We start from the raw sequence: 12,550 nt of genomic DNA on the forward strand, positions 1-12,550 counted from the left end.
CCTTCCTTACTAGACTAAGTGGCTTGAGAGTAGGAATCAAGTCTTGAAATCCCTCTGTATTTCCCACATTACTCAACAAGTATGGGTAACCTGGGGATGAGAAAATCCCCATCCAGCCCACTGGGCAACACTGTGCTGCTGCCCCTGAGGTCAGGGGCAGTATCATCTGAGAACCCCATCATCTTGATTAAAGGCTGCTTTCTTCCTGAAGAAGCCTCTTCGTATGCCTATCAACAGTAACACAACAGAGCCACCTACAGTATGTTAATTTTTTATTCATCATAAAGTGCTCAAAACATGAAGAACAAGCTCTTTATAAACAGGCGTTACAACTAGGAAGACAAACAGCTAAAGCAGTACTGTGCCTGCTCCCTGCCCACTTCACCTGCAGCTCTCCTCCAAGTTGCGCCAAGGAGCAGAAACAGCCACAAGAACCCTGGGCTTCAACACAAAACTCTTTTAAAGAGACCTCTGCCCTGGGCATTTTGGAAGCCCACAACCAAGGCTGAGTGGAAGACCAGGGTCAGGACTGGGACTGAACAGAGCCCAGAGGAACATCGAGTGGAAAAGTAATCCCCCTCCTCCTGACGTGACACCATCAATGACCCCTAAACATGATCAAAATCTTGAGCACCCATGGACACGCCTCATGTGTGTGATTCTTAAGGTCGATGACATGACAGGGGCTTTGGCGAGTGATTCTTAAGGTAGATGACATGACAGGGGCTTTACCCCGTGTGTGGGGAGCCTCTGCTTCATCCTAGCGGAAGGAAGACATCGCCCAGACAGCACAGCCCTTCCCGTGGCTTTCCAAGGGACCCCACAGGCTGTCTCATGAAGAGGTGGCCACAGAGGAGTGCTCACATTTTCAGTGGGCCAGAAGCATCCCCCTTCAGCACCGTCTCACCCCACAGTGTTTGCTACGGCAGAGTGCCCCCAGCCACCAAAGATTTCCCTGCAGATGCCATGGGGAAGTCTGTCATGTCTTCTGCAAGCAAACCAGAGGCTGTGTCAACGGGTAGACACTTTGTTTCAAAGTGCACTGCAGTGAAGCCAGGCAAGGACATGGGGCAGAAGGGACAGGCTGGTCAGCAGCTAGTGGATGAATGGGAGGGCAGGAAAGGCTTTCTCCTAAGTATAGGCAGGGTGGGACCTCCCACTTCCAGAATGTGGTTTTTATCCTAAGACCCTCCTCAACTGGGGAGGTGGAGGAGATGGCAAGGGGGTTGAGGGAGCAGCAGCAGCTTGGCCAGACCCTAAGCTGGAATTAATTCTATGGTAAGGGGCAGAGCATGCAGCAGCACTGCCCTACCCTCCTTTCCCACTCCCAGGCTCCCAAGAGATCCAACCCCATGTGCTCAACAGGAGGAAAGGGGAACACTAATTAGGGGGAGAGGTCTACATCCAGAGGCTTTTGACCCTACCCACAAAAGGCACATTTTAATTGGTTTCCAAAAGTTCAAACCCTGCACTAGCAGGGTTTTGGTAACAAGACAGGCAACGAGAACAGAGCTGGAGGCTTGATCCCCAAACATAAGCAACCCAAAGCCCGGAGGTGAGTGAGAAGGCTCTTTCCCAACTCTGGCCCCAGCTCTCCACACATTCACACGTGACACTCACTCGATGCAAAAGTCAGAAGGGAAGGGCGGGGAGTGGCCTCCGTCTTCTCCCTCCATCCATGCTGCACTCGCTCATGAAACAAGCAGACTCGGACATGGCAGAGAAAGACTAGACCATGAGGTGCTCCCTGCTCCCTGGGGATTGGATGTGAGGCTGTAGAGTAGGTACCCTGGTTGCCCACAACTCACAGACAACTGGGCAGCTTGGTCCCTGCCACAGCCCCAATAATACTAGGAGCCCTCCATAGGCTGGAGGGAGGTGGAGGACAAGGGTTTAGCTGTGAAAGAAATGGGGGTAATAAAGCATGTCCCAGGTACCACATCAAAGTGGAGCTCACCCTGGTTTCATCTTGAGGCTAAATTCTTTGCTGATTCCCTGGAGCCCCCATAGCTAAGGGGTATGAAAACAGGCAGGTGGGAAAGACCCAGAGCTACCAAAGACACACAGGTTGTCCACAGTACTTGACGGTGCCAATGGGAGTCCACATGGCCCCCTTTCCAGCAGCCCCAGCTGAGGGAGGAGACGGGGGGAACAGGGTGGGACTTAGTTCAGCGGGAGGGAGGGAGGGAGTAGCCCTGTGGGACTGCAGGTCTGTGCCAACCCTCCGGGAATGGGGGTGAAGGGGCTACTTGGGGGGGGCGGGGGGGATCTGCAGCAGCGTGGGCGAGCTCTCCATGATCCGCACCAGCAGCCGGTCGATGTAGCTCTCCAGCTCCTGCACATGCTCGTCCCGCTGGCTCAGCTCCCGCTCCCGCTGCAGGAGCAGGCCGATGAGCTCGTCGTGGGTCAGGTGGTAGTATTTGGCCGACTGGTCCAGCACACCCGAGTCCTGAGGCCAGACGGAGGGAGTGTGGGCAGAACAGCCTCGGGGCCACCCGCCTCCCCACCCACAGCCCCGTTTCCCAACCCTGGCCCTCGGAGCTGCCTCTGTCCCCAACGCCAGGGACAGCCTAACTGGCTTCAAGACTCTGGCCAAGTGTGGCCAGGGGCCAGGCCTGCTTCTTGCTCCAGCCTGCCTGGCACGCCTCCCCTACCCCCAAACCTCGAGACGCCTGGCATCTCTTCAGAGCACCCACCACACGTCTGGTCTGAAACCCCAGGCACCCTGCTGGACCTCACCTTCAGCCTCTTGGCGTCCGCAGTCTGGCCAACCTGGGGGGCTGGCGCCACAGGCTGAACGCTGCCGGAGGTGACCGTCTTGAGCTTCTCCAGCCCACTGCTCAGGGCCGTGCTCAGACTGGAGCGGGACTGCTTCCGGTCAGGGCTCCCCTCTGCGGGGGCAGTGCTGAGGGGCTTCACGGGGTGGGGGCTGTGAAGACAGGTGGGAGACGCGTTACGGGGAGCACGCGAGGCACAAGGAAGAAGGGGCCACCTCCCCTGTGGGGCCCGCAGGGCTCACCACAGGCGGCCCTTGCCCGCACTGCTCTCCGCCTCCCACCCCCGCCCCTCCCCACCCCCTCCCTCAGACCCTTCCCTCGTCACAGAGACAGCCCAGGCGGGCCTACAGACTTCAGCGGGGACCTAATCCCAGTCTTTAATCCCAGAACCCCCACCCACCCAACTCCCTCGATCCTTCCTCTTCTCTACTGTAACTTTCCCAGGAAGGGGGATTCCCAACATGTAGCTTTTAGTGCTAGAACCGGAAAGGCCAGGCAAACCTGTGGTGCCGGGTCACTGGCCTACCTCACTCCACCAGTTGCTCGCTACCAGCACTTCCACAGGCCTGAGAAACACCCCCTCGAGCTTGTCTGAGCTTGTCTTGTCTAGCCATCCCCCTCAGTCATCTCCACCTCCTCTTCCTTCTCACCGGCCTCTCCAGAGCATGCGGACTGCATTCTCTCTGTAAGTTCCCACCTTTCGTCAACTCCTCAACCCGTGAGGACAGCGGCCCCCACTGGCCTGTCACAAGCGTCCCTGCTGAGGCCGCCGAGCCCTCGGCTCTCACTCACTGACCTCTCTGTGGCCCTCCCCTCACACCGCTCACTTACTCTTCCTTTGGGCTGCTCCTTCTCCCTGGCTGGAAACCCAAAACCTCTGTCTGGTTCCCAGACAGCTGACACCTCTGCAGTCTCAGCTGAGGGTCTGCCTCTCGGCTCTGTCCCCGCTCTCCATCTCCAGCCCAGACTTCAGCCCTGAGCTCTAGACCTCTGTAGACACTGCAGACTGGCTCCTTCAGGGTCGACACTCGCCTCCAGCCTGGCTGCCCTTCCCTGTGCTCCCCGGCAGAGAGTGTCAGGCACCATTAGCTTCTTATGGCTCCAATCAGAAACCTAGGAAGCCCTCTGAACGCCCTCCTTCCGCTTCAGCCTTGACAAACACCAGGCTCTGCTGCCTTCTCCCACACTATCCCCTCCCCTCCAAGCCAGCACTGGGTAAGCCTTTTTCCAGCCACACCCAAGTGCCCACCTCCAACTGCTCCCCCATCCGCTGTGGATGACGGTCTCCCCTCCCCAGCAGCTCCCTATCAAAGTGTGGGTGTGCCAAGTCACTTCAGTCTGATTCTTTGTGACCCCATGGACTGTAGCCCACCAGGCTCCCGTGTCCACGAAATTCTCTGGGCAAGAACACTGGAGTGGGTTCCCATGGCCTTCTCCAGGGGATCTTCCCAACCCAGGGATTGAACCCTGGTCTCCTGCAGTCCTGCACTGCAGGCCGATTCTTTACCACTGAGCCACCAGGGAAGCCCCTATCAATGTAAGAAAACACACTGTCCACCACAAACGGGCCCCAGGTGTCCTCCTGCCCCTGCTCGCCCTGTCACTCCAGCCAGAGGAAAACAAGCTCTCCGTCCCCTTCAGGTTCTTAGAAAAGCTGTTCCTCTGTCTGGAACACTGTCCCTCTGCCTGATGGCCTGCTAACGCCTATTCATGTTTCAAGGCTGTGCAAGTCCATTTCTTCCAGGAAACCTTCCTGATCCCCTCCATGCTTACTGGGGTGACCCTCCTCGGAGATCCCCCAGCTCCCGGTACCTGTTGCAGGTACCCAAACTGCAGGCACTAGCCTCCAAATCGACTCACCTGCCTCTATAGCATCTCTCAAACCTTTCACTTACTTCACAGAGGATTTGGACTATTCAGTGGGAGGAAGCAAAATGGCTTAGTCCAAGGCCCTGACTACACTGAAGGGAGGCCCACCCAGCCCCAGAGAAGCCAACTCTGGCACTCAGGACAGGGTTGCGAATTCAGCGTCAACCCAGGAGGAGAGGCAGAGAGCCCAGGCGGGGGCAGACAGTAGGGAAAAGAACACATCCAGCCCGTCCTGCCCATGTAGGCGTTAACATGAGGAGGAGGATGTAAAGGCAGCCCTCAGGCCAGCGAGGGGCTGTGCCAAGGGAGGGGAGGAATACAGCGGGGCAGAGAAACACCCTGAATGGGGGCTTGGGAGTCCTGAGCCCTCGGTCTGCTTGTCCACTACGTCTGAGCAACCCTGACCCCGCAGCTCTCACAGACTTCATTTCCTAATCTGAGAAATGGGACAGTTTTACTTGGCCCATCCACATCATGATGTAAGGAACATGCCAAGTACAGACATGATGCCAACTCTGAAGAGAATAAAACTTCCAGAAAGTGGTGAGTATAATTAGAAGTGGTACTGGAATGTGGCAGCGCCAGCTGAGGATGCTGTCATCAGAGCAAGGAAGCTGTAATCACCTCCTCTCTCCCACCTCTGGGACCAGCATCACCACCTCTCACCGGAACACAGTCGGGAGCAGCCCAGACTCCTTCCCACCCACCCCTCAGAAGTCGGCACTGGCCCTCTGGGGCCTCCCCTCCGTGGCTCACTTCTGCCTTCGGTCTGGACTGGGAACTCCTGGGGAATACAGCAGGAGTAGTGTCTCTCATCTCTGTTCAGTGGCGGACACTCAGTGAATGTGGATGACCAAAGGTATGAGCTGGTGGGCTGGGGGCCTCCCAGAGGCCAGTGCTGGAGCCTGTGCCCCTGCTGCCCACCCCTGCCTCTTCACTCGGCTCTCCCAGAGCCCTAGACTCCCTCTGAGCTTCGCTGCACCATTCCCCACAGTGACCTATCTCTGCAGGACTCAGCTCTGGTCACCCCTCTGCAGGCACCCAGACAGACCAATGCCACAGTGACCGCAGCCTCACAGGCATCCACCGCCTCTCAGCACAGTGCTAAGCACACTGGGACCACCCCGTGACAGGCACAAATGCAAACCAATGAGGCACCTGGGAAGTCCGAAAAAAGCAAACCTTTTTTCTGGGGTCATACACAGGGAGCATCTCAGATCTTCTTTTGTCCTCTAAAGGTATTGTGGCTCTCCTGTCTGACCCCAGCACCAGCCCCTCCCCTCTAGTCTGCCTTCACAACCTACTCCCCCAGGCCTGCCCTGGAGGGCACAGCCCCCATCTGACAAGCTGAACTGCCCCAGCTTCCCTTGGGCTGAGAACCTAAGCTCTCATCTCGGCTCCCCTGCTGGCCCGTATCATTCTCCCCATTCCATGCCTCCCCTCTTCACCTTATCGTCATCATCCCCCAACTCCTGACCTATGGGGGGCACCTGCTGGCCCAAGGTGCCAAGAGGAAGCAGCCTCCGAGCCAGCACCATGGAAGGCTCGTGCCTCCAGAGCTCTGGGGTGAAGGAGTCCCTCACCTAGCCCCGAAGGGGCCGAGGCGGGAATGTGAACGCCTCAGTCCTTGGGCCGCTCTGCCCTACCCCACCCCTGCCCCTGTCCTCCTGGAGAGTGTTTTCCGGTGGCTGCTCACCTGGCACTGGGCTGTGGCTCCTCAGCTGGTCGTGTCTCCTCAGCTGGTCGTGTCTCCAAGGGCAGAAGCGCAAGCGGGGAGGCTGGGGTGCCTGCAGCGTGGTCCTCCCCAAGTGGGGTGGGGGAGCTCCCAGTGGGGGAGGCTGGCTCCCCAGGGGGTAGGGAGGAAGAGGTCAAGGTCCAGGCTCCAGGCAGGGGAGAACACGGAGGGCTGGGGCCCCCGTGGCGGTGGCTGGCCCCGGGCGGGAGAGGGGGTGGTGGGAAGGCAGGTTCTGGGGGGGTGGGCAGCTCTTCTGGACCAGAGCGGATGGAAGATTCCCTGGACCCTGGAGGGGATGTGGATGGGAGGCTGGGGGGATTCTGGCTCCCCTGAGACGTGAAGGGGTTCAAGGCATCCTCCTCTGAGAGCCGTAAGTCAGCCTGTCGGCGGCTGCCTGACGGAAGCTCAGGCCCCTCTCCTACTGGATCCTGGCTCTGGGCCTCAGGGTCTTCTCTCTTTGGAGTCCCCCACATCTGCTGACTCTGAAGAGCCAAGCTCTCTGAGTAATGGGGTGTGGGGGCAGGGCCCTGAGGGCAGCTGGCGGGCACAGAGAGGCAGGACGCGGACACCACGGGAGGGCTGGCATCCTCTGCTAGATCTTCCGGGCCTTGCCCACCCTGTGCGGCTCCAGAGGAATGGCTGTCAGACTCCAGCTCGGGCTTCTGGGCCTCCTCCCCCTGCTCGGCCTCCTGGGGACCAGCGATGGGTGCACTTGGGATGACATCTTCTTCTCCCGTCTCTGACCCCCTGCGACTCAGCCCCCCTACCGCCTCCTCCTCCTCCTCCTCCACCGCCTCTGCCTTCTTCTCTTCCTCCGCTGCCGCCACCTCCTTCTCCTGGGAATCTGAGGGGGTGAAGAGACGCGGTGGCTTGGGAGGCGGTGTCTGGGGCTGCAGCCCCTGGTCTAACTCCCACTCGGGCTTGGGCTCTGAGTCTGGCTCCAGGGGGGGCAGCCCCCCGCTCCTCGGGGGGCTCACAGGTTCTCGTGACCGTGGCTGCATCTGGGGAGGAGGAGGCAGCTCATCAGACGACCCTCCCTGCAGGACCGGTGAGGTAGTCTCCGCCGCAGGAGAAATGGTGACCACATCCCATGGCCAGGAATCGTCCACTGTATCGAGCTCGTGGAAGGGCTGGCTTCCACCTCGGCAGGTCTCCTCGTCCTGGTGGGCCTCAGGGGTGCCTTCTGGGCCAGGCAGCCTCTCCCACACGCTGATCACTTCTGGGGAGCTAAAGAGAGATGTCGCGCTGTCTGCTGGACTCTGCCCTGCTTCCCCTCCTGGGGCCGGCAACTCCCTGTCTGCTCCAGAGGCTGAGGCTCCCGGGTGCAGTTGGGCTGACGCGGGGGGCAGACAGGCCCCTTCTGACCCGAGGGGCCCTGGGTCAGCCACACTCGTGCTTGGACAGTCCAGTCCCAAGTCCAGAGGAACTCTGGGCTCCGGCCACATGCTGCTCCCACCTCTTTCTCCTCCCCGAGGGTCCCCCTGGGGCTCAGCTGCCTTCATTGTCATGGCCCTTGGGCCTGGGTCTTGCAGCCCAATCGCCTCCAGCCCCACTCCTGGTGGGGCCAGGATCTCACTCCTGGCCTCTGGACGCAGCCTGCTGGCAGCAAAGATGTTGAAGGTGTCGTCCCACTCAGGCGGGGCTTTCCCAGGGGAGGCCAGAGGGGTGGGGTTGGCCCTCGAGGCACTGGGGAGAGAGGGAGCAGGTGAAGGAGAGTTTAGTGCTATGTCGGCTATGAGTTCCTCGAAGAAAGGGTTGCTCTGCAGGGAGGTGAGGAACGGGTTGGTGAGACCCGAGAGTCCAGACGGGGTGGCCTCAGGGGTGGCGGCGGCAGCAGCGGCAGCGGCAGCGGCAGGGGAGGCGGCTGTACAAAGGTTAGTGCTTAGCAGGGGGGCAGTGGGGGGGGCCGGAGCACAGGGGGAGCAGGGGTGGTGGTGAGGAAGAGCAGCCAGGTCAGATTCTACCTGAGGAGACACGTCCAGGCTGTGGAGGGAGACAAAACCGTGAGCCTCCTGGTTAATGCCAAGACTGCAGAGGCCCCTACTGAGCCCCACGGCCTGCCCCCCACCTGCCTGGGGACGAGGGGCCACAGTGCTACACGGGCTGGGCTCGGGGACGTGGGCCCGGGGACAGAGGGAAGCCCCCGGCACGTACATGATGAGGCAGCCCCCCAGGATGAAGATGCTGGACAGAGCTCCTCTGATCCTCACAGCAACCCTGAGGAGCGGTACGCCCATTTTACAGGTGGGATCCCAGCTACGAGCCCACGCTGACAACTACTCAATGCCAGACTGCCATCTGAAGAACCAACTAGAGAGCACTTTACATCTCTTTATGGACTGAGGAAAGAAAACACTGGCTGGTTGGGACAGGATAGACAGACCAGAGAAAACCCAGGCGCAGGTACGTGGCTGGATGAAGTCGGGACTAACAGCACCTAGCTGGTGCCTGACCTTCTGCCCCTGAAACAGCCTGGGTCCTCCTGAGCCCTGGCGGAAATGGAAGGTGACGATGGGGCTGTTATCAGACGCGACACGGTATCAACCAGACAGAACCTTCTGCTGTGGCCTTCTCGCTTCTGGGAGGGGTACCATAACCAGCCAAAAAGGATGAGACACTGCTGAGGATGTCTGCTGCCAGGCATCCACCTGGCCCAGCACTCGGCAGGCAGCCTCTCACCAAGGACACTGGCGGGCCAGACTTGGAAGTGACCCCACAGGGGAGACCAAGGCTGGGAGGTGGCAGCAACAGCAACCATAGATGTCACCAGGGGCCTCCTGGGGTCCCCCACACAGACCCCTGGCTCCCCTGGGAAATCCACTCCCTGATGATACACTTACAATAACCAAGACACTTGCTGGCCTTCAGGTGCCCCCTCCGGGGTCTCCTTGGGGGGAGCACTTATGCCTTATCTACGGCATGCAGCTGACTTGAGGTGAATGGGAAGGGACAGACTCTAAAATGAGAGCTCTTGGCTTCTCCAAGACACAGACAGGCCAGAACAACAGTACAGGGAAAGGGGGCCTGACACCCCCATTTTCAGCAGTCTGACAATGCCTTGCAGCTCAGCCCACCTGTCAGACCCAAACCTCAGTGGCCTTGCCTGCTATTTTGAGCGCCATCTTCCATCCCCCCAAGCCCTAACGCCCATTCCACGATCCCTGCCAGCCCAGATGGAAACATCCTGAAGAACTCCTATATATCCGTCTTCTCCATTCAAGCAGCTCCTTCCCATGGGGAAATGCTGGGGGCAAACTCCGAGGTCGCAGAGGCCAGGCCTCAACAGTCAGGCCATGAGGAAGGAGGACGGGGATAGGAGAGGCACCTACAGAAAGAGGCCCAGAAGTCTGGAGCCAGGACTCTTCCGGGGAGCCAGGGCCCGGGAGGCAGTCTCGTGGAACTGGGCAGAGGCCGGGCCAGCTCGTCTGCAGACACAGGGGCAGGTGATAGGAAGGAGGCCAGTTCAGCCAGCAGCACAGGCTGGAGTCTATCAGCCAAGTCTCAAAGGTAGGACACAGTCAGACCCCAACCCCTGGGCTTCTCTTAAGAATCCAGCTTCCAGAGACCCTCCTGAGCCTGTTTTTGCCTTGTAATAACTCCCAGCAGGCGGGGAGGAAAGGGTTGGGTGTGGCGTAAAAAGTCCTGTCTTCTCCCACCCCACCTGGGCTTTCCAGAACAGCTCTGCCTCTACGGTCAAGACATGGTAAAGACACTGAAAGAGGGAGGATCCTGGGCCCAGAGTTCCCCTCTCCCTTCCTCCAGAAATGTCTACCTTAGGGGCCAACAGAGCAAAGCACCACCACCACGTGGTCAAGACCCTGCCCTCAGTCCACCCCCACCATCCCTGCTGCGGTACTCGGCCCCCAGGAACAGGGCTGAGGGAAGCTGAGCCATCTCTTACCAGTGCCCTTGATGACAAGTGGACAGAGGGGTCTGACAGGAGCAGCTCCATCAAACATTAAACGCCCCAAGCGTCACTCCACACCCCTCGGCCCCAGCCTGGCCGCACTCACCCGTGCAGTCTTGCAGCAATCTGGCACACTGTCAGAACCACAGGGCAGGAGAGGGCAGGGGAGGAGCTGGGAGCCCCAGGCTCGGCTGGAAACCCTCCCTCCACTGGCTCCCCAGGGGGGCACACGAGCCCGTTGGTATGGAACCCGCAAACGGCTCTCCCTAGAGGAAGGAGCTCCAGGTACAACACCGAGCTAGCAGCCTCCCCAGAGCCAGCACTTCACCAGTTCATCCCTCTCACCCAGTCACACGTCCTCCCTGCCCCCATGCCTCCCCCTGCTTCACACCAGGTGCACATTCTGAAAGCTCTCGCTCTAAAAAGTCCCGTCCCCGGAATTCCTTTGTGGTCCAGTGGCTGGGACTCCACGCTTTCGCTGCGGAGGGCCCAGGTTCAATGTCTAGTCAGGGAACTAAGATCCCCCAAGTTGTGCAGCCTGGTCAAAAACAAAAACAACGCCCCTCCCTACCACTGTACCTGACACAGATCAGACACGTTGCCGTGTGGGGCTGTGGTTGCAGGGTATGCTCTGGGGACAGGGCCCACTGTGCCAGCCCCGCACACTGCTGCCCTGCTCCTCCCAACCCCACCAAGCACCGAGGCGTCAACATATCCTGACTCATCCTCTTCAGGACCAAAAGCTGGGGAAAGAAATCAGATGTCCAAGGGTCTCTGCCCCTCCAGCCTGAGAGAATAAAACTTCAGGGCCTTAGTGTTGCTTCAGGAACCTTACAGCAATTGGATGAACCCGCCACTTAACACAGCAATTGTCTGCTCACTCTGACAGGCCCCCTCTTCTTACACAGCCGCCGCTGGGTGACTCCCTACAGCGTGAGTAGGACACCTCTGCAACTGGGGCCAGGCTGCACCGGTGGACAGCTCTCCCTCAGACTGAGACGAGCTGTGTGTCCTTGTTATTTCCATGCACTGGTCCCAGGGGGCATGGATCCACAAAGGCTCTCACCCAGACACTCCCGGAAAAGGCCAAAGCCAGCCTTTCAGGCATTCCCATCCCAGCCAACATGCCTTCAGCCAGCGCCCCCAGGACCCATCTCCTGGCATCTGTCTAATAGGTACCCTGATGTCCAGGAGACGTGACAAGACACCCTCTCCTTTCATCTGGGCAGTGAGGTGACCTGGTGTGGGGGGGGCGGTGCGGGGGGGGGGGGGGCCTGTATGCTGCAAGCAGGGAGACCATAAGAGTTATCTTCCGAACCAGAATATTTTTAACACAGTAAAGGGGCGATGCCAGGAAAACAGGCACAAACAGGACTTAGGCCACACTGCCTCTAGGTCACTGGCACATACCACAGTCACGTGTTTACGCCACTGAGAATGCCCGAGACCCCAGGTTCTCTCAGCAGCCAGCTCACACTCCAGGTTCATCGAGACCTCGCTGTTCACATCTGGTGCGGGGCTGGGGGTGATGCAGAGACTGCTAAAGACCACCACAATGCATATGCCTCTAGGCTGGACCATGAGTACCCGCAGTTTAAAAAAAAATGTTTTTATATAACACCTGATCTGCCACTGTGCACAAAGATCCACGGTTAGTGTGAAGGGAGGGGCCGGGAGCCTGAGGTGCCCTAAGAGGTCACCCTAAGAGGATCAGGGACAGAGAACGGGACAGACACAGAAACCACTTGTTTTGGCACTGGTGGGTTTCACACACACACACACGGTCATGACGGTCCTAAACACACACTAAAGTAGCCTGTGCTGCAGCCCAGGGTGAAAGGCCCATAGCAGGGCTGGTGAGTAGGGCCTAGTCCAGTGGCCCATATCTCAACCACCCACTCCCCCCGACACACGCACGCACACACACACATGCAAGTGGGGGCTGTGTGACAGTCACGGGACCTGGCAGATGAGGGGCAGGGCAGGGGGGCGGGAGGACCACCTTCCTGGCCTCTCATACTCTGGCCCCTTCTCCAACAGCTTTTCTCTGGACACCCAGCACAGCGCATCCAGCCTCCGGCCTCTCCGGGGGCTCAGTGCCAAGTGGGAGCACTAGAGGGCGCCGCTGCCCTGCCTGGCGAGGAACACCCCGCACTCCTCAGTGGTCACCCGGGGCAGAGGCACCCCAACCTCTAGGTCTGCAGACAGGCTCTCCTGGGGGTCTCACGGCCACACTCAGTCACTCCAGTTCTAGGTGACCAA

General features: G+C 59.3%; 1 protein-coding gene across 4 annotated transcripts in view; it reads right to left on the reverse strand.

The window, feature by feature from the left end:
* Positions 1-259: 259 nt before the first annotated feature.
* Positions 260-12,550, reverse strand: part of RAB11FIP5 (RAB11 family interacting protein 5) — a 41,126-nt gene continuing 28,835 nt past the window's right edge. Inside the window, exons 4-6 of one of the 4 annotated variants that reach the window (XM_065929538.1) lie at positions 6,343-8,364; positions 2,740-2,929; positions 260-2,449 (exon numbers count right to left, since the gene is read on the reverse strand). In XM_065929538.1, the coding sequence (XP_065785610.1) occupies positions 2,246-2,449; positions 2,740-2,929; positions 6,343-8,364 (2,416 nt within the window). In that variant the 3' untranslated portion in view covers positions 260-2,245. The remainder of the gene's footprint in view (positions 2,450-2,739; positions 2,930-6,342; positions 8,365-12,550) is intronic. The other 3 variants (XM_065929539.1, XM_065929540.1, XM_065929541.1) reach the window with 3 other exon arrangements.

This window comes from Muntiacus reevesi, chromosome 3 (assembly GCF_963930625.1).
Source record: "Muntiacus reevesi chromosome 3, mMunRee1.1, whole genome shotgun sequence".
Lineage (NCBI taxonomy): Eukaryota > Metazoa > Chordata > Mammalia > Artiodactyla > Cervidae > Muntiacus > Muntiacus reevesi.